This window comes from Xyrauchen texanus, chromosome 27, assembly GCF_025860055.1.
Source record: "Xyrauchen texanus isolate HMW12.3.18 chromosome 27, RBS_HiC_50CHRs, whole genome shotgun sequence".
In the NCBI taxonomy this organism is placed as follows: Eukaryota; Metazoa; Chordata; class Actinopteri; order Cypriniformes; family Catostomidae; genus Xyrauchen; species Xyrauchen texanus.
In genome coordinates, this window is record NC_068302.1 from 31,357,118 (window position 1) to 31,383,419 (window position 26,302).

General features: G+C 37.1%; 1 protein-coding gene across 1 annotated transcript in view; it reads left to right on the forward strand.

Moving 5' to 3' along the window:
• rnf11b (ring finger protein 11b) overlaps nt 1–23,378 on the forward strand; it is a 28,688-nt gene extending 5,310 nt beyond the window's left edge. The window contains exons 2-3 of the mRNA XM_052094663.1: nt 21,567–21,736; nt 21,958–23,378. Of these exons, the coding sequence (XP_051950623.1) occupies nt 21,567–21,736; nt 21,958–22,129 (342 nt within the window). The 3' untranslated portion in view covers nt 22,130–23,378. The remainder of the gene's footprint in view (nt 1–21,566; nt 21,737–21,957) is intronic.
• The last annotated feature ends 2,924 nt before the right edge of the window (nt 23,379–26,302 follow it).

The following is a 26,302-nucleotide window of genomic DNA, read 5'->3' on the forward strand; positions in this document are numbered from 1 at the left end:
CAATATTTTTGCAAATTCTGAAAGTTTCTTTTCACCTGTTTCATTAAATATAATGCATTAATGTGATACTGAAAGCTGATTTGAAATTATTGGTTAAGAATGCAGTAGAATGTTGTTTTGGTTTTGCCATTTATGACATTGTGTGATTTGAATATCCATTTTGATTGGTCAGTTTACTAATGACCGGAGGCTTTATGCCGTCAGCCTCCTCTGGCAATCAAGCCGATTCATGCATGAAATATATATATATTTTCTTTTTTTTTCTTTAAAGGCATCCGAGTTTGAGGAGGGTCACCCTCCCTTGCTGCCTCTGATGAGTCGCCACTGTATCATACGCTACATTAGCTATATACAGAATGGGATAATTATGTGCATGAAGCTAGTTTGCTTAGTCATGAAACTTAACAGTGGTAATGTTTGCAGTTCATGTCTTATCAAATCTCTCATCTCTCATCTTTCCTGGCTTTCTTTAGCTGCTACGTTAAGAAGCATAAGCACTATTGTGTAAGGAGCTCAGTAAAGTTAGCCTAGTTTCACTCACTGGGTCTCGTAAGGAGGCTAAACAAATGAGAACAACTCTGAATAATAGGCTGGTCTGGGATCAGCTTTCATCACTCTGGTCTGTGTAACTTCACAGTAAAACCGAACCGGGATTTAATTGTTATATGTATTCATACAGCACCAGGTTAGTGTTTTGATTCTGTGATGTGCATCTGATTGAATATGAAAGCAGAAGTAAAGCTAAGGGAGAGATGGAGCGAGAGAGAGAGACAGAAGTGTAATATGAGCCTCTCTCTCTCTCTCTCTCTCTCTCTCTCTCTCTCTCTCTCTCTCTGTGTGATAATTTGGAAAGCACTTGCTGACTCATCCATGAGGCTGGACATGGTGAGATAAGCTTGTGTGTGAGAGAGAGAGAGAGAGTCTGCTTGTACAAGGCTCAACAAAAATGATGGCCCAATAGTCAGGGGCCAGCGTGAAACCCATAAACAACTGTAAAAACAATGATTTAAACAGCTTTACAGTTCTTGCAAGTTTTAATAAAAGTATTAATGTAAGTGCTTTTATAAAATTATAAACTTCACATTTCTGCTTTTTTAAACCCTCCAAAAATTGGCCACATTTATTTCCATTGTAATTGCCTCACTGTTGCCTCAATTATTATTTTCCTTTTTAAAGGAGGGATGAGTTGAATTTTGTTGTTGTGGTAATTAACATTAGGCCACAAATGCTGTCGAATTAACTTAACATGTATTCAACCCAGAATATTCCTATAAGAATACTTGACACACACACACACACACACATTTATACATTCGGGGTCTGGCAAAGGTGCAAGAGATGTGAAGCATAAAGATGAACCAGTTGAAGCTAGATTGATTGCTGCAGTTGGAGGGGCAGAGTACAGGTGCAAAACCAGTGGGATGATGTTTAAACAGGCATGAAAAACAACTGTTAGCAGTCTATCTAACCAGATTGAATTCCACCTCTACACTGTAAAAAATGTCTGTAATTTTAACAGGAAAATACTGTAAAAACGCTACAGAAATAAAATATTAATTGATTATATTTATAATGAACTGTAAAATATACAGTAAAATGTTTTAATATATTTTAAGACAATGTTTTTTTTCTGTCTTTAACAAGAGAGTACATTACTTTTACAGTAAATTATTGTTAAAACTACAGTAAAAATACGTAATCAGGTGTTCCCAGAATTCATTGAGTGACCCATTTACATTTCATTATATTTTATGGGAATTGTTATGTTTCTTCTTATTTTTAATATCAGTTACATACATTGGGGAGTTCTGTGTTATATCTAATGTAGTTTAGTTAATGTTTACTGCATTATTTAAATTTCACATGTGTTACCCTGATGGTGTTTAGTGTTTCTGTGAGTGACACTGAGCTCTGTCTCTACATGTTTATTGGTCATTGCTCAAGGAAGAGCCACTATTGATGAACTTCATGTCATCATGTGCCCTTCTGTAGTTACTACAGTGTAATACCTTATAAAGTCAAATACCTTATAAAGTAAAAAGAAGATTTTCACAGTTTCAGAAGGCTAATACAAAGTTTATGAAAAAAAATTCTGGAAATGTAACAATTATTTTTATTTACTTTTAGAGTGTAAAAGCGTGGTCATGTCAATTACAACCATTTTAAACAGTAAAATGTACAGGTTGTTCTTTAAAGTTGTTTACATTCTTACTGTATTGTTTACATAATTATTCTTGCAACCACATCTGCCAGTTTTTTTGTTTTTGTTTGTAAAAACAGCAAGATTTTTTTTTACAGTGTAGTTATCCAACTGAAAGGTGTATATGGGCTCTGATGGTTTCAGTTGAGCTTACATTTACCTTTATGCATTTGGCAGACGCCTTTATCCAAAGCAACTTACAGTGCGCTTATTACAGGGACAATCCCCCCGGAGCAACCTGGAGTTAAGTGCGTTGCTCAAGGACACAATGTTGGTGGCTGCAGGGATCAAACCAGCAACCCTCTGCTTTCCAGTTCTGTGCTTTAGTCAATACTTGCTGAGCTACCCAGGCCACAGACATTTTACATTCTTAAAATAAAGTGATGCTAACTGACCTAAGACAGGGAATTTCTTCCACAATTAAATGTTAGTGAATTGTGAAAAACTTTAAATGTATTTGGCTATGGTGTATGTAAACTTCTGACTTCAACTGTATGATCTTTGGGCACCGCTTATCCTATTGTGCATTTTAATACATTTGTACTGTGCCTGCAATTATTTTATTTTTCCCGAATGTGTACCGTTGTGCGCTGGAAAAAACAGCATGCAATTTGGCGATCTTGGTGCTGAAACCACTGACCTGTCTCAGGCTTTGAAATTGACCAATTGACCACAATATTATTTTTTCCATTATTCACTTACCCTGATGCCATCCCAGATGTGTACGACTGTCTTTCTTCAGCAAAACACAAATGAAGATTTTTAGAATAAGATAGATCTCTGTCATGTCCTTATAATTCATGTACAAGTGTGCCAGCACTTTGACGGTCCAAAAGTCACATATAGGCTGCATAAAAGTAATCCACACGACTCCAATCGATCAGTGAATGTCTTCTGAAGCAAATTGATATGTTTGTGTAAAAAAATTATAATTTAAACGTTATTTACTTTTAAAAAGCACTTCCTGCCAGCAGGTGATGCGAAGCATGACCTAAGCATGTCGGTGAGTTCACACGAGAATTTGTAAGTGGCACTTATTTACAACAGAATAAAGAACATCACGTGAGAGTTTGGCCTTTTCAAACCGCATCAGAGCCCTGGATGGAAGCTTTGATTTTAAGTTCAAAACATTTTAGTTGACTTGTTTCTTACATAAGTCAAGTCAAGTGGTTTTTATTGTCGTTTCAACCATATACAGTTAGTACAGTACACAGCAAAACGAGACAACATTCCTCCAGGACCATGGTGCTACATAAAAACAACAAAGGACCAACACAGGACCACATGAGACTACACAACAAAATAAAATACCTATATAAAATACCTATATAATGTACCTATATAAAGTGCACGTGCAAACATGTGCAAAGTACGGGACAGTACAACAAATTACTGACAATGAACAGGACAATAGACACAGTGCAGTGCTGACCAGTACACAGTAGTGCAAAAAGATAACAGTTTCTAAAAACGTAAACATAACATACTATGAGATAGTGTTCTATTCACATAGCAGTTATTGAGGTAGCAGACAGTTATAAAGTGACAGTTATTAAAGTGCAACTCAGGACACGTGTGTGTCAAACCAGTCTCTGAGTATTGAGGAGTCTTGGGGGAAGAAGCTGTTACACAGTCTGGCCTTGAGGGCCCGAATGCTTCAGTACCTCTTGCCAGACGGCAGGAGGATAAAGAGTTTGTGTGAGGGGTGTGTGGGGTCGTCCACAATGCTGGTTGCTTTGCGGATACAGTGTTTTTTGTAGATGTCTTTGATGGAGGGAGACATTTATTGATCGACTGGATTACTTTTATGCTTTCTAAATGTGACTTTTGGACCGTCAAAGGGCTGGCACCCACACTTCCCTTATAAGGACATGACAGAGCTCTATCTTCTAAAAATCTTCATTTGTGTTCTGAAGAAATGCAGTCATACACATCTGGGATGACATCAGGGTAAGTGAATAATGAGAGAATTTAAATTTTTGGGTGAACTATACCTTTAAGTGTCTAGCTAATAACACATGAGTGATTCATGTAGTAGTTTATGGATCAACCCTTGTGGGCTTCGAACTTGCAGCATTTCAGTTATCAGCCCAGATATTTAAACACTAGGCCACACTAGGCTGCCCCAATTATTTTAGCACCAGTGCTGATATATACATATATTTTTGAAGTTACTCTAATGTGTGTGAGAGAGAAAAGTTGGGCAGAAAGGGAGCTTTGTGTGGTTGTTATGCTCATTTCTTATGAAAGAGTGATTTGAAGCAAGGTGTTGATTTCTATGAGGGGAAATTCATGCAGTGTACACAATGAAACCATTCATAAAAGATAAACGTCTGCAATCCATGTAGAAACAGTCCTCCAGCTTTCAGAGTCTCAGATATTGAACGTCCAGCCATGTAATGTCCTGAATCTGTGGTGTAACATAGCACACCATAAAGGAATACAAGGTGTCCATTTAAAAATTGTGTCTTGTGATTTACACAAAAAGGCACATATTTCAACTTTTAAACTCGTTTTACTTGTAAATGACTTACTAGAGACATATTTGGACAGTGTAGTGATCAAACAAATAGTTGTTGCCAAATGTATGAAATGTTCTCCCTTTTAAGCAAATAGGGATGGGCATTTTGGTCATTTTGTCTACTCGAGTACTCTAAGTGGCAATGTCATGAACATAACTGTGTATATATAATAACGTGTCTGATAAATGACTTTGGCAGCTGCACTGTGTCTTGCTGTTCCATTGTATCCTCTATTCATTATTATAGGCTGTTATGGGGTGTAACGATTCATCGATCCAACAACCAACTATCCAATAAACATCGATATAGACATTTATTTTAATTGTACCTTTATTTTAATACTCTCATGTCAGCCACATCCATACGCATTTCCGTCAGGCGATGAAGCATACTTGCTACATTAATTTGACTTTATGAGTGCAAAATATGCTTTTCATGTGGGACACATGCGTGGGGTTTACTCCCCTAAACTGTTATGCAATAATGTTACAAAATGTACAAAAGATTGCATAATCAAAATATAATGCATCATATTTTGTCATTATGTGAAGATTCGCTGCCCAACTCAATGAAAGAATGTGCACAATGCGTCTTAGTAAGCGCACACCAGTTTTTTTAGTGACTGTCTGAAACGTCTATTTTCAAATCACAGTTTGCTTAACAGGAGATGCCATAACCATCAAAAGGTCCTGAAGTTGATGTTCAGTTTTGAAGATGCTGCATTCTGTTCCATTTAGCTGCACTCTGTCTAGCTGTTTGAAACACTCACCTGCTGTATATTCGCTGATTCAGAGTGTTGAAGTGTGTGTGTGTGTGTGTGTGTGTGTGTGTGTGTGTGTGTGTGTGTGTGTGTGTGTGTGTGTGTGTGTGTGTGTGTGTGTGTGTGTGTGTGTGTGTGTTCGCCCAAGTGGGGAAAGCCGCGATGCTCAGTGTTGCTGTGATGATTTATGAAGCATTCCACCTTTCAACTGGGCAAAGTGCAACGGAATGACACTTTATGTTGGACTTCTAACTTGGAAAATCATGTGGAAATCTTTGTCGAGATGCAGGTGTTACATCATGTAAACATGTCGGCACCCAGGGCAGTGACAAACATTCACTTTTATTAAATTATATCCATTAAAGAGTAAAAGTTCTTACATTTAATGATAATAAAACATGTTTTGCAAATGTTGTGCAGAGACAGGTGTTTAAAATTCGGTTAATTACACTCTTGATTATCGTAACGCTAGCATTGCAGCATTGTATATCAGTTTGGTTGCTAAGAGACGTCTCTGACAATCAATGTACCCCTCAAAATCACAATGCAATCAATCTCAAAATTAAAATAAGCTCCATCTTTGACACAATTGTGTTTAGTTTTCAGGTAATTTTCACTGAATTTCGAATTAAGTGAAAAGTCACATCATGCATGATCATCGTCGTTTCTCGATCATTTCTGCCATGTCCGAGTACTCGTGCCCATTCCTATAAGCAAATGGAAAATTCCCATAAGTCTGGCTAAAAATGGCTAAAAATGTGTCTGATCTGAGCAGAGTGTGAATGTTTAATTTTTGTTTCACCAGCCTTAATGCCACTATCTGTGTATATGCCACCATATGGGTTTTAGTGTGATGAGAGTTTGTTCCTGTGTGGTAATGCAGAGATGATTTTGTGCTGAGCTGGAAGAGACTGTTTCTGCACTGCTGGCTGAGTAACACTCAAACACAGCTGTTTGTTTAACCTTTCAGTCCACCTCTTTTGTGTGTGTGTGTGTGTGTGTGTGTGTGTGAGCGTGAGAGCGTGTATTTATCACTTTGTGGGTACCAAATGTCCCCATAAGGATAGTAAAACCCGAAATTTTTGACCTTGTGGGGACATTTTGTCGGTCCCCATGAGGAAAACAGCTTATAAATCATACTAAGTTATGTTTTTTGAAAATGTAAAAATGCAGAAAGTTTTCTGTGAGGGTTAGGTTTAGGGGTAGGGTTAGGTTTAGGGGATAGAATATAAAGTTTGTACAGTATAAAAACCATTATGTCTATGGAAAGTCCCCATAAAACATGGAAACACAACATGTGTGTGTGTGTGTGTGTGTGTGTGTGTGTTGCATGTGTGTGTTGCCTCAGAGTGCAGAACAGGTGCCAGATGTCATTCATTAATGCATCGGTTTGTTTCTGAAAGGAATAGTTCACCCAAAAATGAAATTTCTCTCATCATTTACTCACCCTCATGCCATCGCAGATGTGTCAGTCTTTCGTTCATCTGCTGAACACAAAGGTTTTTAAAAATATCTCCGCTCTATTAGTCCATACAATGCATACATGATTAACGTGAATGGTTAACAAAACTTTGAAGCACATAAAGGGTGCATAAAAGTAATCCGTAAGATTTCAGTGGCTACATCTATATCTTCAGAAGCGATATGATAGTAGAGGATGAGAAACAGATGTTTACCGGTAAGTCCTTTTTTAATATCAGTCTCCACTTTCATATTCTTCCCCACCTACTGGGCAGGGAGGAGAATTTATAGTAAAAAAAAAGACTATAAAATAACAATTGATCTGTTTCTCAACCACACCTCTTAAGGCCCCAGAGTGTGGGGAATACTGGCATAGTGTTGTAAGACAACAAACTTAATTCAGCAGTTAAGAATATGATGCAGTAAGAGATGTATGGTGAAAAGGAAAAGTTTGCGTATTATTAATGTGGCATTTCACATGTGTCAAACAAAGGGAAAATCGCAAGAGCTGTGAAACAGTCCTTATTATCGTTCATGGCGGCAGCTTCACAGTCTCCTCTGGGCATAGACATTCAGTAATAACACGAGCTACAAGATGTGGTGTACTTCAAACATCTTTTATTAAATATTTCCCAATTTAACGCATTAACAAAAGTATCACCCAAAGAGTACAGGAACATGTGCTCTTCTCTGCTTTCCTTTCATCTCTTGCCCTCACGAGAGTGCGCGTGTTCCCCTCATTAAAGTTCAAGCATCAACAAGTGAAAAATAAACTATTAATAGGCCCTACAATCATCCAAATAAATGAAAAGGAAAGAATTAATACGTTTGATAATTCTTCATACAATATTAAGATACCCTCATTGCAAAAACAAAAGACATACAATAAGGAATAACAATAATTATATGAAATAATGACAATGAATCGATAACAAAAAATGTCAAATAATGTTTTATTGCACCTATGGTTTGTTTGTTTTCATTTTATGGCTGTCTAGCTATAGAATATTTTGTTAGCCTATACTCGTTTTAAAGTCTTATTAAAAAACACTTTTTTTGTCAGCAAAAACATGGTAAAGTGATATTACTAGGAAGCAGAAAATTCAATTAACCGTGACCGTGTGCAGAAAGCTTATCTATATAGCCAGTTATGACAGATCCTGATAAAAGGTGAAATGATCGGGATTGGCTGTAAAAATCCTAATCGGAGCATCCCTTCTTAAAGCCAAAGGTATAGCCTTCTGTTTGTGAACATTCAGTCACGCTGATGGGGGAGCCATTTAGAGGAGCATTTAAATATATGGATGCACAAGACAACGTGTATAACCTTAACTAATTTGACATTAATTGTCAGGCATTAGGGCTGGGCGATATGATGATATATACCTTGGCAATGATTAGGACTGGGTATTGATACAGATTTCCCGATTTAATTTGATTCCGATTCACAAGCTCTCGGTTCGATTCGATTCCAATTTGGATTCGATTCATAAGGGTTTATAATGATCCTTTTGCTTGCATATAAAATAAATGATCTTCCAGCTAATGCTGTTAATTATAAAGGGGACCTTTTAACTAGGTACTTTAGGAAAATATTAATTTTAATAATTATATTTTATTACTTTTTTTATCATTTTGGTCACAATTTGTATTTTTAAAAATGAACAAATCAATGTTTTCAAACAATAAATAAGATATTGTTTTTGTTACATATTTATTGTTAAATTGCATAATTTGTACTATTTACATGTATTTACATTGATTTGTTGAACGTGTTTTAACTGGTTCTGTCTCAAACAAAAAAAACAACATCTCTAAACAGCACCTTTAAATGAGCGCATGTTAACTAGAGATGACTGGAATGGATTTACTTCATCTGTGTGATGCATGATTAGATTTAAATGTTTTTTGTAGTTGTTTTTGATCAACAACTGAGTGTATAGAACAGAAATGGTACTAAAAGATACAGTATTCAATGGGTTGTGTGGATCTCATCTTGGACACACATTACATGGAGCCATTTTTACTCTCAAAATGCTGTGAACGGATCTCGCTGCTGAACACTTCACACACGATAATGGGGAGTGAAATGTAAATATTTACCAAATATATTCACTTTAGTCGCATAGCGTGAAATTTGGTTGCAAATGCGAGTGATTTGCTCTCGTTGTAGAGGGTTGTGCATTGAGTGAAAGATCGATCTTGGGATTTAAGAATCATTACTCGATTTTTATATCGAGATCGTTCAAATGATGATTGTGATTCATTGGAAAAAACAATATTTTTTGCCATATTTTGAGTATCGTGAAACTGGAGAGGAGCTTGTTATTAAAACATGTGCGACATCTGTGGTGTGGCTTCAAAAAAGCCAACACAGAGCAGAAAACTGTGCTGCATGACAATAATAATTCATAATAAAAGGAATCTGTTTTACCACCTCAAAATGAAGCACGCAAAAGATATTATGAAAGCAAAAAAAAATGCACTTTGCGTATCTGTCAAAAAAAAATTATTTATTGTTTTGATTTTGTATTTTTTTTTACTTGCTGTATAAATGTAATTTATTTGATTTTGTGTTTATATTTGTTTCATATTTTTTACTTACTGTATAAATTATTTTCTTTGTTGCATTGCTCAGAGAAGATTTTTAATTTCTTTAGGAAAGTTTATAATAGGCTAATAATAATAATATTGATTAACAAAATCAAATCAGATTTGTCATCATTTATCATTTGGTATTTTGGTAAGGCTGATTTAAAAAAAAAAAAAGATTTAATTTAAATCTTTGGTGTCCTCAGAATGTGTCTGTGAAGTTCCTGCAGATCATTTATTATACCATGTATTCCAATGCCATTTTTTTGTGAGAATAAAAACTAGCTGTATTTGTGTGTGTGTGTGTGTCTTTAAATGCAAATGAGCTGGTGTTCCCAGCCCATATCCAGAATAGGGCGGAGTTTTGACATCTCTGCTTCGGATAACTAGACATCATAAGCAATATGACTGAGAGCAAAAATAGAGGTGTTCTGCCCTATGTGTTTGAACCGGAGTCAGACACTGATGAGGGAGAGACTACATCAGAAGTAACAACTTTGAGAATGAACAAGGAAGTTTCCGAATGGTTATTTGATCAATTGATTTTTAACATACTTGTTATAGAGATTTTTCAGCATTTTTGCAATGATGGATGAGCAACACACACACACACACACACACACACACACACACACACACACACACACACACAAATAATGTTACAACGTTCGCTATGTGCTATAACGAAACAACACACACAAACAAACATGTTGAACATGTTGCGTAATGTTCACTTATTAATTGGTGTACAGGTGCATCAGTGTCCGTCAACAGCTTGTTCTGAGACAGAACTTAATGGTGATAAAAAAAAAAAAAAAAGGACTGGGTGGATTTTTATCATTTTAGGGTGGTTGTGTACACACTGCCAACACACATTTATGTTCAAACACCATGTATAGTAACATTTAGCATAATAGGTGCCCCTTTTTAAAACAAGTAGATTTTTTTATTTATTTTTAAAACATTTTGTCCAGTTCAAAATAAAGAGAAAATTATATAAGTAGTATAGTAAAAGTAGTTTTTATGTATAAAGTAGCCTATTTACTGTAATTTACTGACTGGAGGTTCTAAACATAGGGATTACAATATGGTTATTTCATATGTAAGCCCATTTGTATTGATTTTCCAGAAAACGTAGTATATCGTTATATATACAGTTGAAGTCAGAAGTTTACATACACCTTAGCCAATTACATTTAAACTCAGTTTTTCACAATTCCTGACATTTTATCGTAGCAAACATTCCCTGTCTTAGGTCAGTTAGGATCACTTCTTTATTTTAAGAATGGAAAATGTCATATGTCATGAATAATAGTAGAGAGAATGAATTCTGTCAGCTTTTATTTCTTTCATCACATTGCCAGTGGGTCAGAGGTTTACATACACTTTGTTAGTATTTGGTAGCATCACCTTTAAATTGTTTAACTTGGGTCAAACATTTTGGGTGGCCTTCCACAAGCTTTTCACAATAAGTTGCTGGACTTCGGCCCATTCCTCCTGACAGAACTGGTGAACTGAGTCAGGTTTGTAGGCCTCTTTGCTTGCACATGCTTTTTCAGTTCTGCCCACAAATTTTCTATCAGATTGAGGTCAGGGCTTTGTGATGGCCACTCCAATACCTTGACTTTGTTGTCCTTAAGCCATTTTGCCACAACTTTGGAGGTATGCTTGGGGTCATTGTCCATTTGGTAGACCCTAGCTTTAACTTCCTGGCTGATGTGTTGAGATGTTGCTTCAATATATCCACATAATTTTCTTTCCTCATGATGCCATCTGTTTTGTGAAGTGCATAATGCACTTAATGCACGAACAACATAATGCTTCCACCCCCATGCTTCGTGGTTGGGATGGTGTTCTTCAGCTTGCAAGCCTCACCCTTTTTCCTCCAAACATAATGATGGTCATTATGGCCAAACAGTTACATTTTTGTTTCATCAGACCAGAGGACATTTCTCCAAAAAGTAAGATCTTTGTCCCCATGCACACTTGAGAACTGTAGTCTGGCTTTTTTATTGTTGTTTTGGAGCAGTGGTTTCTTACTTGCTGAGCAGCCTTTCAGGTTTTGTCCATATAGGACTCGTTTTACTGTGGCTATAGATACTTTACCTGTTTCCTCCAGCATCTTCACTGTTGTTCTGGGATTGATTTGCACTTTTCGCACCAAACTACGTTCATCTCTAGGAGACAGTATCCATCTCCTTCCTAAGAATTCATCTCCTTCCTGACTTCACCTGTATATATCACAATGACGGCTGTGTGGTCCCATGGTGTTTGTTTGTACAGATGAACGTGGTAACTTAAGGCGTTTGGAAATTGCTCCCAAGGATGAACCAGACTTGTTGAAGTCCACAATTTTTTTCTGAGGTCTTGGCTGAATTCTTTTGATTTTCCTATGATGTTAAGCAAAGAGGCACTAAGTTTGAAGGTAGGCCTTAAAATACATCCACAGGTACACCTCCAATTCAGTACACCTATCAGAAGCTAATTGTCTAAAGGCTTGACATAATTTAAAACTATAGTTTGCTAATATAAAATTTGTGGAGTGTTTAAATTAGTTTTAATGACTTCAACTTAAGTGTATGTAAACTTCTGTCTTCAACTGTAATTATTGTGATATAAAATGACTCGTATTGTGAACCTTTCCAGTCTGGTTTTCGCCCCTCCCATAGTACCGAAACTGCCCTAATAAAAATCACCAATGATCTACTCATAGCTGCTGATTCCGGACTCATCTCCATCCTGATCCTACTTGATCTTAGTGCGGCCTTTGATACCATTTCTCACTCTATTCTCCTGAATAGACTATCCTCTCTTGGCATCTCGCACACCCCTCTTGATTGGTTCCGCTCATATCTCTCCGACTGCACTCAGTTTATTCAACTAAAATCTTTCACATCTCACCCTTCCCCTGTCACTACTGGTGTCCCTCAAGGTTCAGTTCTTGGCCCCCTCCTTTTCATCACCTACCTGCTGCCCCTTGGCAACATTTTCCGAAAATTCAACATTCATTTTCATTGTTACGCTGATGACACACAGCTCTATGTATCCAGCAAACCCACTTCCTCGCTCCCCCCCCCTGTCCCTTACCAACTGCTTATTGGAAATTAAAGACTGGTTCACTTCAAACTTCCTTAAACTTAACAGTGATAAATCTGAACTCCTCCTCGTAGCCACCAAATCCACCATTTCCAAAATCAATAGTTTCACACTACCCATTGATGATTCCTTGGTCTACCCCTCCCCTCAGGTCAAGAGTCTGGGCGTAATCCTCGATTTATCCCTATCATTTCAGTCACACATAAATAATGTTAGCCGGTCTGCATACTTCCACCTACGCAACATTAACCGCCTCCGACCCTCACTTACCACTCACACTGCCTCCATCCTTATCCACAGCCTCATCACCTCCTGCCTTGATTACTGCAACTCCCTTCTTTTTGGTCTCCCCCAGAAATCTCTTCATAAACTTCAACTTCTCCAGAACTCAGCAGCTCGTGTCATCACCAGAACTCCCTCTTTTCATCATATAACCCCTGTCCTTCAGCAGCTCCATTGGCTCCCGGTTCAATTCAGAATACAATTTAAAATCCTTCTGCATACTTTCAAAGCTATCCATAACCTTGCTCCTCCATATCTATCTGCTCTCCTTCACATCGCCACCTCCTCCCGCTCCCTCAGATCCTCCTCCTCTATTCACCTCTCTGTACCCCCTGCTCGACTTGTCACTATGGGGAGCAGAGCCTTTAGCCGCACTGCTCACAGCTCTGGAACTCACTCCCACCTGAACTCCGCAGTATCGACTCTCTCCCCCTGTTTAAAACCAGACTCAAAACCTACCTGTTCCAGCTTGCTTATTTGTAAATGCACTGTTCTTGTCCTTTTTTTAATAATTTAATCATTGTTTGTTTATACTTTCATGTTCCTTGTTCCTGTTTTATTATCTGTAAAGCGACCTTGAGTGTTTAGAAAGGCGCTGTTAAATAAAATGTAGTATTATTATTATTATTATTATTATTATTATTATTATATGACTGGTCATATCACCCACCTCGATCATGCGTTATGTAAGGTATAATCTACAGTCAGTCGGTTGCAATCGCACAATTATTCAGCCTATTACAAGACTAATTGCCAAATAAATAAATAAATAAGTGGACATGAAAAATGTATTCAAGTTGAAATAATGTTATTAGCTTATTTGTAGAGATCAGACAGTGATGCGCGAAGCAGAGAGACGGCTTGCCCTTGCAGTATCTGGATGAGCCATCTGACACGTGGATGTGTGGTTGTTACATAGCAATAACAGACCGCTAGATGGCACAATTCAGAATCAATTATTCCAGAAAGCCATGTAATGACGTTTTCAAAGACTGTATGCCTCATTCTATTAGTAGAATTCACATGAGATCAGTAAAATAAGCTGTTTTATCCACTCAATGATGTAAAGTAATTTATATGCAATTTTGAAGTTTAGTATCCATAGTGGTCTGGGTGGAGATGGGAGGGATCAGTGTTGAGGATAAACTTACTAAAAGTAGTAGTGATTCTTTGCTGATTGTTTTATATTGCATTGTTACATGAATCAGTTCATTCAGACAGTTCATTTCAATTATTAATAGTATATTCACTGATTCATGGACAGTAATGTACATCATTATTATAGTGATATTTAGTTAAATGTAATGTTTCAGTTGTTTATTTTATTATGTTATATATTCTAGTTGTATTTATTGTATTTAGTGTAAATTTATGTTAAAGTCTGATGCTATCACCTTAATTGAGATCAGCATTGTTTTTGTGCCATTTCAAAGATGCTATTACCAAAGAGCAAGATCAATTCCATGATGTGTTTCCTTTACACTTCGTCTTTAATGCTTTGTAAAGTCTAAATCTGTTTCTCTTGGCTAGCATATTTTCTTCAGTCTCTGTCCACAGTGGTTGTGCTTCTGGCTTAGTCATGCTAGCCTTATTTTGGTCTAATTAAGTGATATTCCCACACAGGAATGTGGCACACATATATGTCCTCACTTTAGCGTTGGTTGTGAAAGCATTCTGAATCACCCATGGTACTGCATTGATTTCTGATGAAGATGAGGTCAGTGGATGACATTGTTATCAGGAATAACAGTTGTTTTACTTGTTTATGGTTATGTCTTGTCATTGGGATTTACAGCAGTGTGGTGTGTGTGTGTGTGTGTGTTGATGCTTAAATGTTAGAGGCCATAAAATCAGACAATACAGTGAAGTTTTGGATTGTTTGTCTGTAGTCCAGGGAGGGAGTGGTGCTTTCAGTCTTTTACTGGAACAGACTCAGAGAAAGTGTGTAGAAAATGGACCGCAGTATGGTTTGTCTGTTCCAGTAATGAGGGAGGGCCGGAAACTGGACAGCATGCGTTGTTTAGCACCCAAAGCCTACAAGACTAAGCAGAATTCCCCGCTCACCAGCTCCAATTTTTTCCTCTTTCCCTTAATTTCTTTGTCTCGGCCTGTCTGTTTCTGTCAACCAATTAAAAATCCTTCTTTGTAGCACCAACAGTGTTGATTGAGTGCCTGATGGTGTCAGTGTTTCTCTCAACTGAGCAATTTAACAGCGGTCTCCGTGTTCTTGATGGCTAGGCTGGCTGAGACATCTGAATTTTGCCTTCTCAGACAGTATTTGGAGGTAGGAGTGCATCAAGGCACATCCGAAGCTAAGGTTCATGTAGCATTCTCTCTACCAAGATCCCTGCACATTAGGTGTGTAATGGTTCAAATTTCTCATGGTTCAGTTTGTCATGGTTTTAGTGTCACAGTTTGGGTACGGTTCGGTATTTCCTTTGTTCAGGTAAAAACAGTTTCTGCCAAATCCAAAGAATACTCTGTCTGATAAACACTTAAACAGGTTTGCCCTTAAATAACAATCATGGTTTTACAACAGTAACCATAATAATAACAACCGTATTAATCATAGTAACCACAAAATCAATATTTGATGATGTTACTGTTATGGTTACAATATACAGTATAGTAAAATCATGGTTACTATATGGAAACTACAGTATTACTTTTATAAACCATGCTTAATTGTATCAAAACCATGATTTCTGCTCAGAAAACCAATGTGACCGCAGTCATGGTTACTACAATATTACTCTAGTAAAGCCATGCTTAATTTTCGTCAGGGTCCTTAACTAAGAAAAAAACATTTTCTAATTACTATCAACATTTGAACTTAATACCTGCATGATTACGCTACATCCATCAACATAAAGTGCATTTCAAACTCATCTCAACATGCTGTATATCACTATAAAAGGAATAACCTTGCTATTTAAATGCATACGATAAGGGATATTGTGATAATGCTGCTTAAGTATTTTAATTCGAAAATAAGACCAATTTTAGAGGGGTAAAATTCACAGATTACTGATAGGTGGCCAATATAGTTCATTTTTAAGCTGGAATGAAAACAGACCTTTTCGATGTGGATTGTGAACAGATTTCGCACCAATATGACTATAATAAGGTACTCTTATTTTATTATTTATTTATTCGTTTTTAAAAGAAGGCTGCTTTCTTAAACAAATATTTTTATCAAAGAATATTTAACATTTTTATTATACATTGTCCACAATATTTCCCTCTGAAATATAGTGGAGTGGCAGTATAAAGTAATACAAAATGCCAGGGTAATACTGAAAGTACAAGTACCTCTAAATTGTACTAAAGTACAGTTTTCTTGTTTATCGAAACACCATTAGCAGTATTTCGCTGTTAATGTGTAACAAAACAGTCACAAACAATAACTCATGGTTCGCTGCTGCCGAGTCAAGAGATAAACAGCGGCATCAGTGTTACACCGTGTTCCGGTGGAAGACCAAACTTCACCAAACCTTGTGCGCCAGATGCATCATTAAACTTGGTGAACCATGGTGCCAATGCTTTCAGTTTTTTACCGAGAACTGCTACACACCAACTACACATGGCAGAATTTAAAAGAATTATAAATTTATTCCCTTTTCTCCCCAATTTGGCTTGCCGAATTTCCACGACTGACTTTGGCCTCGTAGTGGTGCGGTTACTCACCTCAATCCATGTGGCTGAGGACAAGTCTCCTCCAATCCTGAGACTGTCAATCCACACATCTTATCATGTGGCTCCCTATGCATGACACCACAGAGACTCACAGCATGTGGAGACTCATGCTATTCTCCGCAATCCACGCACTACTTACCACTAGGGCTGGGCGATATGGCCAAAAAATCATATCTCTGTATTTTTTGGTGAAATGGCGATATACGATATATATCTCGGTACTTTCTACGTTTTTCCTATTTGGATAAAGAAAATCTGTATTTTTTTATTTATTATTATTTCACATCCTGCCCAATGATATCCTGCAAAACAATGTTGATATTCAAGAATATGGAAACAAATATAGTGAATGTAATGGCGGCTATGCAATATATTATGTGCAAAAAGGTAGTTAAAATCACAATACATTCTAAAAGTCAAAGCCTTATGTGAGATTTCACAATCACCTTTATTAAAGCAGTGATGATCAAAATAACATACAAAACAAAGTTTTCTGCTTGTTTGAAACTTTACAGCTGCACAACTCTGATGTGCAAATAATGTAAACAGAACAGTAGAACACTTAACTACTTTATCAGAACAAGTAGGTTATTTGAGGTAGAACATTCTTTAATAAACAAAGTATTTTATAGTGTATATTACTTACAGATTTTGCTTCCAACGAGCTTTGTTTTGGGACAGAAAACTTTTCGGGCTGCTTATTCTTCGTGGCTGAGGTTGTAGCAGACGAAGCGCAAAGTTTTAAACACTCATCGTACTGCACTTTATGGTGTCGTTGTAAGTGGTGGAAGAGATTTGATGTGCTTCCACTTTTTGACACGACCGTTTTATGGCATTCTTTGCAGATAGCTTGGTTTTGCTGCTCATCGGATCTTTTAAATCCAAACCATCTCCAAATAAACGAACCAGTGTTTTTCTTTTTACAAACCAGATCGTCTTCGGATGGTTTGATCGTCACTGTGTTTTCCTCCATGTTGTCAGGCGAACTTGTGTGATGGAGTGGGAGTGGTCCGGTTCGCGCGCGTTAACTGAAGCTTGAGCGGGAGAGGTTTGCATCAAACCATATCGATATACACGATATTGTCTCATCCTGTATCGCGTTGAGAAAAAATATCGATAAATTGTCAAAACTCGGTATACCGCCCAGCCCTACTTACCACGCACCCCATTAAGAATGAGAACCACTCATCACGACTATGAGGAGGTTACCACATGTGACTCTACCCTGGCCAATTTGGTTGCTTAGGAGACCTGACTGGAGTCACTCAGCACACTCTGGATTCAAACTTGTGACTCTAGGGGTGGTAGTCAGCATCAATACTCGCTGAGATACCCAGGCCTCCACATGGGGCCTAGTCTAGTTATAGTTATAGGGCTAGTTATAGTCCATTTGTCTATGCAACCCCTAACCACCACATTGTGAGGGTCTACGTGCCAAACTCGCACACAGTCTGATGTTTTTCTTTCCATTTGGTTGTGTGTTGATCTGGTGTGCAAATAAGTGTGTGTATTCCAGCAGGCAGTAAAACCTGTCTGATTCGGTGTAATCAAGTGACTCTGTAAGGAGTCAAGATCGCCATTGCACTGTGACCTAATTCTTAAGTGATCGCTGAACCTGATCTCAAAGCTTAACATTAATCTGAGCTGAAATCAGAACTAGCAACGCGTACGCAACTGTTGCCTTTCCCTGGAGCTCCACCCAGACATCAGGCCTCGTTTCCACTGTCTGTCTCCCTCCTGCCTATGGACAATACTCCCCTGTGTGGATACATTTACATTTATTCATTTGGCAGACATTTCCTACATCTGAATAATCGCTATCAGGGTGTGCGTTCATATATCTGGATTTGGGTTAAAGGTTTATCAAGTAGCAAACAAAGGAGTGGGGAAGAAATTTATATTTGAAAGTACTGTGAAATATATAAAAATACTTTGTGATACTGTATAATTGTTTTGTTTAATGTATAGTTCACCCAGAAATAATAAAAAAAAATCATGTCATCATTTTGGCAGAATAGCTAAAAACAAATAGATGCAATGAAAATGAAAGGTGACCCGAGACTACAGTGCATTCAGAAAGTATTCAGACCCCTTCATTTTATTCACATTTTGTTATGTTGCAGCCGTATGCTAAAATGCTTTATATTATCATTTATTTTTCACATCAATCTACACAACATACCCCATAATGACAAAGCAAACTCAATTTCTGATAACTTTGCAAATTTATTAAAAAGAAAAAGCTTAAATATCACATTTGTATAAGTATTCAGATCCTTTGCTATGACACTTTATGGCAGAATGGCAAACGGAAGCCTCTCCTCGGTGTAAGACACATAAAAATGCATCTAAAAGACTCTCAGACTGTGAGAAACAGGATTCTCTGGTCTGATGAAACGAAGATTGAACTGTTTGGCCTCAATTCCAAGCCTCATGTCTGGAGGAAACCTGGCACCGCTCATCACCTGTGTAATACCATCCGAATGGTGAAGCATGGTGGTGGTGGTAGCATCATGTTTTTCATCGGCAGGGGCTGGGGGACTGGTCAGGGTTGAAGGAAAGCTGAACGCATCAAAATACAGAGATATCCTTAATGAAAACCTGGTCCAGAGTGCTTAGGACCTCAGACTGAAATTATCACCTTCCAACAGGACAATGGCCCTAAGCACACAGCCAAGACAACGCAAAAGCGGCTTAAGGACAACTCTGTGAATGTCCTTGAGTAATGATGGGGTCTGAATACTTTCTGAATGCACTGCAACATATTGCCTAATTTCCTTTATGTGATCAATAAATTAAAAAGTCATACGAGATTGGAATGACATGGGACGGTGAGTACATTATGACAATTTTTAGTTGAGCTATTCCTTTGCATTTTTCATATTTCTATTTTGAAAAAAAAGAGATTGATCCCACCATTCAGAGTAAGAGATGACAAAGTACTGGTAGATTTAGGAAAAGGATGCTTCGGGTGACCACGTGCCACAGATTTCACCATCAGCAAAGTACGAGACAGCAGGTGTATGCACATATGCCTTTGAAAGGCTAGAGCAATGCCTTTGCCACATGATTATTTCTATTTACCAAAATCCCAAACTAAGAATGCGCTAAAGATATAATTGCGAAAAGCACTAAGGGTGAAATGCAGAGGAAAAAGTCAGTAAAAGATCACAGTATTTGACCAACTCTTCGTCCTATGTGTGTGTCTTTGTGTCTTTTTGTTTCCGTTTTACATTCAAATATTTTTGATGTTGTCAAGCCGGTTCTCGCCTCCTCCTTTCCCTTAATCCCTTATACACTGCTTTACAAGGCTAATCTGTTTAAGGTTTTAAAGGGAGACATGATCTGAACTCCAGGGCACATTTGTTGATGCTTGAAATGTGATATTAATGCCCTCCTTAGCATTCAGAGTAATTTTATTTTGAGTTTGTATGGTGGTTAGGGTAATAGACAACTGAATGCAATGTGTCCGGTATCTCTAATGCACTAAAATGAGCATTACAAGGTCTGTTTTACAGGATATCCAGTTACTGGAGGACCCTGTTTGTCAGTGCTCTGATGCGCACACCACAGCAGCCAATGAGAACTTCTGAGGATACACATCAGAACTTAATTTGTGCATTATGTTATAATATGTTGAAAGCAACCACACAAGAACACTGATTGATAGATAAAGCTGGTCTGATGTCCCAAAGGGAGAGAGAGCAATCATCACATTTTAGCAGATGGTTAAGATCCATGTTCTGACTGTTATGTCATATTAGTTTTGGTTATGTTCTGATCATAGTAATTAAAAAATTAACCTTTTATTTTCCCCTGCAGATTCTTTTCATATGATGCTTTGACCTAATCAAAGCCCATTTGATGGCTATTGTTGAAGTTTTAACCCCCTATTGCATCACAAAGTAGATCGCTTCTGAAATGTGACTGTTATCCAGAATAGTAGTTGTTTCTATTTGATCCCAGCAAAAACACTTTGTAGAAAAATACAATAAATCCTAAAAGATATTTAGTTCTGAGGTCTTGAATACATTTAACAGGTGTAACATTTTTCAAAGAGGAAGTGTGATTTGATCATGTTTTTGTATATTATCAGTTCTCATGAGATTAGAAAATATTAAGCATCAATAATTCAATGTTAAATATGTTTTGTTGAGATGTAAATAGGGCATTTGTGTCAAGAACCCAAACAAAACATATAGCTTTTTTCCAACAGTAAGTGCCCTTACTGTATTATATACAGCAAAACAATATTTTTAAATGGACCTTTTTCTTTTTTTAACAAGGCAAATAAATGCTTCTAGTTTTTGTTGTGAATAATCTGCAATAGACAATGTTTATACCGTCCACTTGTTCTAATGGAAGTAATAACTTTTGGCAGTGTATACCAGTGCACACAGAGCCTACACAGTCTCCCAAACAGCTTTGGCCAGTGAATGCGGAGCACCTGTCTCAATGGGAGCTATTGTTCACCTCCCTCTCCTCTTCATAAGTACCCTTTGCACTCCATACGGTCGGGCCTTTATGTCAAAGTAGTGCAAAAAGGGAGATGACGCCCCCTAGTGGATGTTTGGTTTCTCATGCCTCAAATATGAAGATGCTTACTCATAACTGTATTTGACATTGAATAACTGAGTACTCAATTCTGGATTTGTGTAGTCATATATGGCTTCGCATAGCTAGTAACATTCAGTGTGATAACATATTACGCTGACAATGTTACAAAAATATTGAATTTTAAGGGATGGCGTTAAAAAAAAGATCTGGGCTGCTCTAGGTTCTGGTGCGATCCATGAACTATCCCATTGGGTCCTTGAGCATTCTCTGTAATAAGTGTACAGTGTGTTACAACAAAATGTGAATTCTAGTATCAGAAATGACACACTTTTGTAGCCTCTCCCTGTGTACTTGTATACAAGTAAGGTTATATACATTCTTATTTTGTGTGCTTTATCAGGAGCAGATCCATGTGCCGGTGTACCACCCGACTCCCAGCCAAGCCCGGTTGGCGACCCAACTGACTGAAGAGGAGCAGGTGCGTATTGCTCAGAGGATCGGCCTCATTCAACACCTGCCCAAAGGAGTCTATGATCCAGGCAGTGACGGCACCGAGAAGAAGATTCGAGAGTGAGTGGTTCTATTATGTATCCATCTATATTTCTCTGTTATATAAAATGCATTGATTCTTAAGTTAAGAACACCATTTAATTAAGAATAACAGTTTAAATTTAGATAAAATGTACTCTTCAGCCTGATTAATAGTTGCAGGCTTGGACTGCACACCAACCACTGTATATTCTTCACAATAGAGGTGCGTGTTAACATGGTGTCATCTGTTTTCTGCACAGGTGTGTAATCTGCATGATGGACTTTGTGTACGGAGACCCCATCCGGTTCCTCCCCTGTATGCACATCTACCACCTGGACTGCATAGATGATTGGCTGATGAGGTCCTTCACGTGTCCCTCCTGTATGGAGCCTGTAGATGCTGCCTTGCTCTCGTCCTACGAAACTAATTGACTATTGCCTGCGCTGATACCCACCCTACACACACAGAATTAGCCTTTGAGTCCTGTCCTCACATTGCCCCTTTGGTCTCAGAGACAACCTGTCCTCCCGATTGGGGGCATGGGATGGAGGAGGACCTAAGAGGCCACACTGATGGCTTAATCTCTCCTGCGTTGTCCTGCTGGACCGGGAAACCTGCAGGAGCTGTTTTGCACCCTTATGACTTATCATATGATTCCTTAGTCTTCAAACAATGCCCAGACAAACCAGTCATGCACAATTCCATTGTTGTAACACTTACACTGGAATGAGACAAACAATCAAGAAACAAATTTGTGGACTATTAAAAAAAAAAAAAAAGTTCAACATTCAATCTCTATTTATTTCAGTGTCTCGGTTTCCATAAATGCTCACCTGCTTCAAAGAAATAAACCCAGCTGTACACATCTGCACACACACAATCACACATGCATACTTTGTGCATGCAGGAATCATCGCTTGCATCTTTTATTTAACTGTAAGTGAGCTTTTGAGTTTGTATGTTTTTTTTGTTTTAAATTGCCCTGAATGGGTTTGTTGGGCTGACACTTTAAATGGGCGTTCACACCGACAGCATTTGCAGCTACAAAGAGACCAGTAGTCATTCATTTTCAATGAGAGTTAACGATTTCTAGCGTCATGTGCCTAAGTGGTCGTTGGCGATGGGACAAAGTTAAGTGAGATCAACTTTATTCAAAACAGCAGGGATGCAATGTAAGATCTCCTACTATCTCCTGTTATTTAATCACTGTCAGTGTGAACGCTCTTATAAAGAGCATGATGCTCTGTGTTGTAGCAAGACGATTACTTCCATTTGTCATGGACTTTAAGAAATGAAAGAAAAAAAAAAAAGTATAAGTGATTTAATCATGTAATCTCCTACATAAACAAATGTCAAACACTTGGTGATCACTGCACTCACATGTTAGTTCAACTGAATTGCTTTGTTGTTTTTTCTGTTGTTTTAAAATCACCATTACTTTTAGTGTAACAACAAAACCAAGAACATTATCTACAGAAAAAAACCCACTGAAATCATCGTAAACTGAAGGTAAGCCCAGAGCGTCACGTGTGATATTAGTATGTATAATGCAATATAGACTGTAGTGACTCACAAAAGTACACATATGAGTGTACAAAACCGCTTGATCATGTTATTTTCACCTTTAATGCATTTGTGTGTTTTAACTTTATTGTACATAGTGTATTATACGTATATATATATATATATATATATATATATATATATATATATATATATATATATATATATATATATATTTTGTGATTTTTATTCTAATTCTAAGTACCAGATACTATGCCATCATAAGGGACCCTTAACCTTTGCAAATCTGAATCCTTCGATTATTTCCACTGTTTTACTGAAAGGTTAATTGAGGTCACTGTGAGAGTGAATCACCAAGGATTTGGCTGAATCATCAGTTAAGTAAATATGTGCCCCCTTTTTTCTTTAGAAGTGAAAAAGGGTTTAAAAAATTTCCCATCAACTTCTAGCTAATTTTTTTTGGCCATATTTGGGTTTTTCAAAAACAAGACCATGGATGGACATGCAGGAATAGCTGTACAATATTTATTCAAAAGGAAACATTTGTTTTTGTCCACATTTGTTTGGTGGAATTATGCATCTCTCTCTCTCTCTCTCTCTCTGACTAAAAGAAGCACAAGAGAGTATAGAAAGTGTGTCTATTTTTCTTACTCAAATGTAATATAAAGATTAAATAGCTGACAGAAAGTAGAACTGATTGTGGGCAATGTGCCATCTCTGCTCTTGATATTATCAATGTTTGGCATTAAATCTATCCCTTTTTACTCAAAACAAAAGAGAAACAAAGATCTGGTGGTTAGTGGCTGCTATTGAAGTGAAGATTTTTTAAGTTTTTTCTTGTGTTTAAAAAAAACATGCCTTGTGTGGTGTGACTGTGTGTATAGTTAATGGAGGTGGGGGTATATTCTTCATAGAAAATCCATTTACCTTTTTTTGCTCAGTAGCCTACTTTAGTTTTCATCTTTTTGTGTGTGTGTGTGTGTGTGTGTGTGTGTGTGTGTGTTTGTCTCTACAATGTGCTCCATTGCCTTAGACCAGACAAGGAGTTTTTTTGCTGTATGTCCAGGGCTGATGGGGGCTCTACACCAGCATTGGGAGGACAGAATGATAATGAGTGAGCATTTGGACGTAATAATCAGGGGCCACTGGGCCCCGGACCACGTTCACAAAACACTTCTCACTTCTGTGAGTCATCAGTGCAATGCCATACATGAAACTGATTCTCCATGATGTGCTGGGAGCACATGGACAATATATAGGATCTGTTTGTATTTGATGTGTGTTTGTAAGGCTGTGAGAGTCTCCTGTTTGTCTGTATGTGAATATATATATGTATATATAAATTGATGCATCTTATCTGTACTACAGGCAAATAATAAATAGAATTTATGCTATGAAATTGTCTGTTTGTGTTTCTGTTAAGCTACCAATTTTCTCACATTAGGGTTCCCATGATTTGTTAAGGCCTGGAAAAGTAATGGAAATTAATATAATCTCAAAAGTCAATGTCTGCAGTAGATATATATTTTTTAAAGGCTGTAGTATGTCACAGCAGAGCACTGCTTGAAATTTAATGGCAATTATCCATTTGCTGATCCATTTGCATTAATGGCTACTTCATAAAAACCAAAGATTGTATAGTGTAGTATCTTCTGTGTATCACTAGAGGACGCCTACTGCTTTATTGCTAAAGCGGCCAAGGTTCATGAACATGTTGTAGGGTAATGGTTGCAAAGAAGCCTTTGCTCTATTTTTACATTTTAACATTTTAATGCATGTTTCACCAAACATTATTACATACTTGGGTCTTTAAAGACCCGGCACGTATATCTATTACAAATGGATCTACAAAAAGCCCAGATAGTGTCACATTTTCAAGAAAATAATGGAGTATTTGGTGATATATTTTGCTGTTTTATTTTTCATATATCAAAGACATGATGCAACAAATATAGAACAGGATTCATTACTTCCACACTGAAATTTCCTGAGACGCAACTGGCTGTCAGACACATATTGAGCTACACAAAACACATAATCTACTAATAAGATACACATACGTATTTTCTAAAGCATTTTCTGAGTCTAAAATAGATGCTCAACTTACATCATTTCAGTAGTACACCCAAATGACAATAGCCAAATCATACTGTTTATTTGTTAAACTTGGTATAGTTTACGTCCACGTTGCTCCCTCATCAAATAGCAATGTCAAATCAAGTCAATGACACATCAGCACCACCTTGAGTAAGAAATAGCATGTATAATATAAATGTGTACACATGTGAAATACTGATAATTCATCGTTGTCACACAGAAAATCAACATGAGATAGTATTCATTTGTATGAATGTAGTACACATTTGTCTTATAATAAACAAAGAAATATATATCATGTGATATTAAACTTACATAGATGTGAAATAATCATAATATGATTTGAGGAAATGCAAAAAAAACAACAACAACAAAAAAAAAAAAAAAAACAGACACTTAAATATCTTGGGTCTTGAATGACCCTATACACTTTTGGTAATTAAGCAGTTTTATATATACATATAGTGCATCTGGAAAGTATTCACAGCGCTTCACTTTTTCCACATTTTGTTATGTTACAGCCTTATTTCAAAATGGATTAAATTAATTATTTTTCTCAGAATTCTACAAACAATTCCCCACAATGACAATGTGAAAGAAGTTTGTTTGAAATCTTTGCATATGTATTAAAAATAAAAAACGAGGTTGCATATTTTTGCTTTGGGTTGACTATGAGACCAGACAAAAACTGGGTTAAAGACATGGTGTTAATCAGGAATCTATGCTCTGTTGTATGATGATGTATTGGAACAATTATATTTCTTTGTAAAATCCTAAAGTAGTTGTAACACTTTTTACAGATTTTACAGTATTACAGATTCTAAGCTTTCAAATTATACCATGTATGCCTGACATCTGTATCCTTGCCCCTTCATATTTTTAAGAGGATTACGGTAAAACAATTATAATCAAAATTCATTACAACATATAAAATGTGTGACAACTTGCTCCCAACCTGGCAAAATCAGCCTTACAGTTTAAAA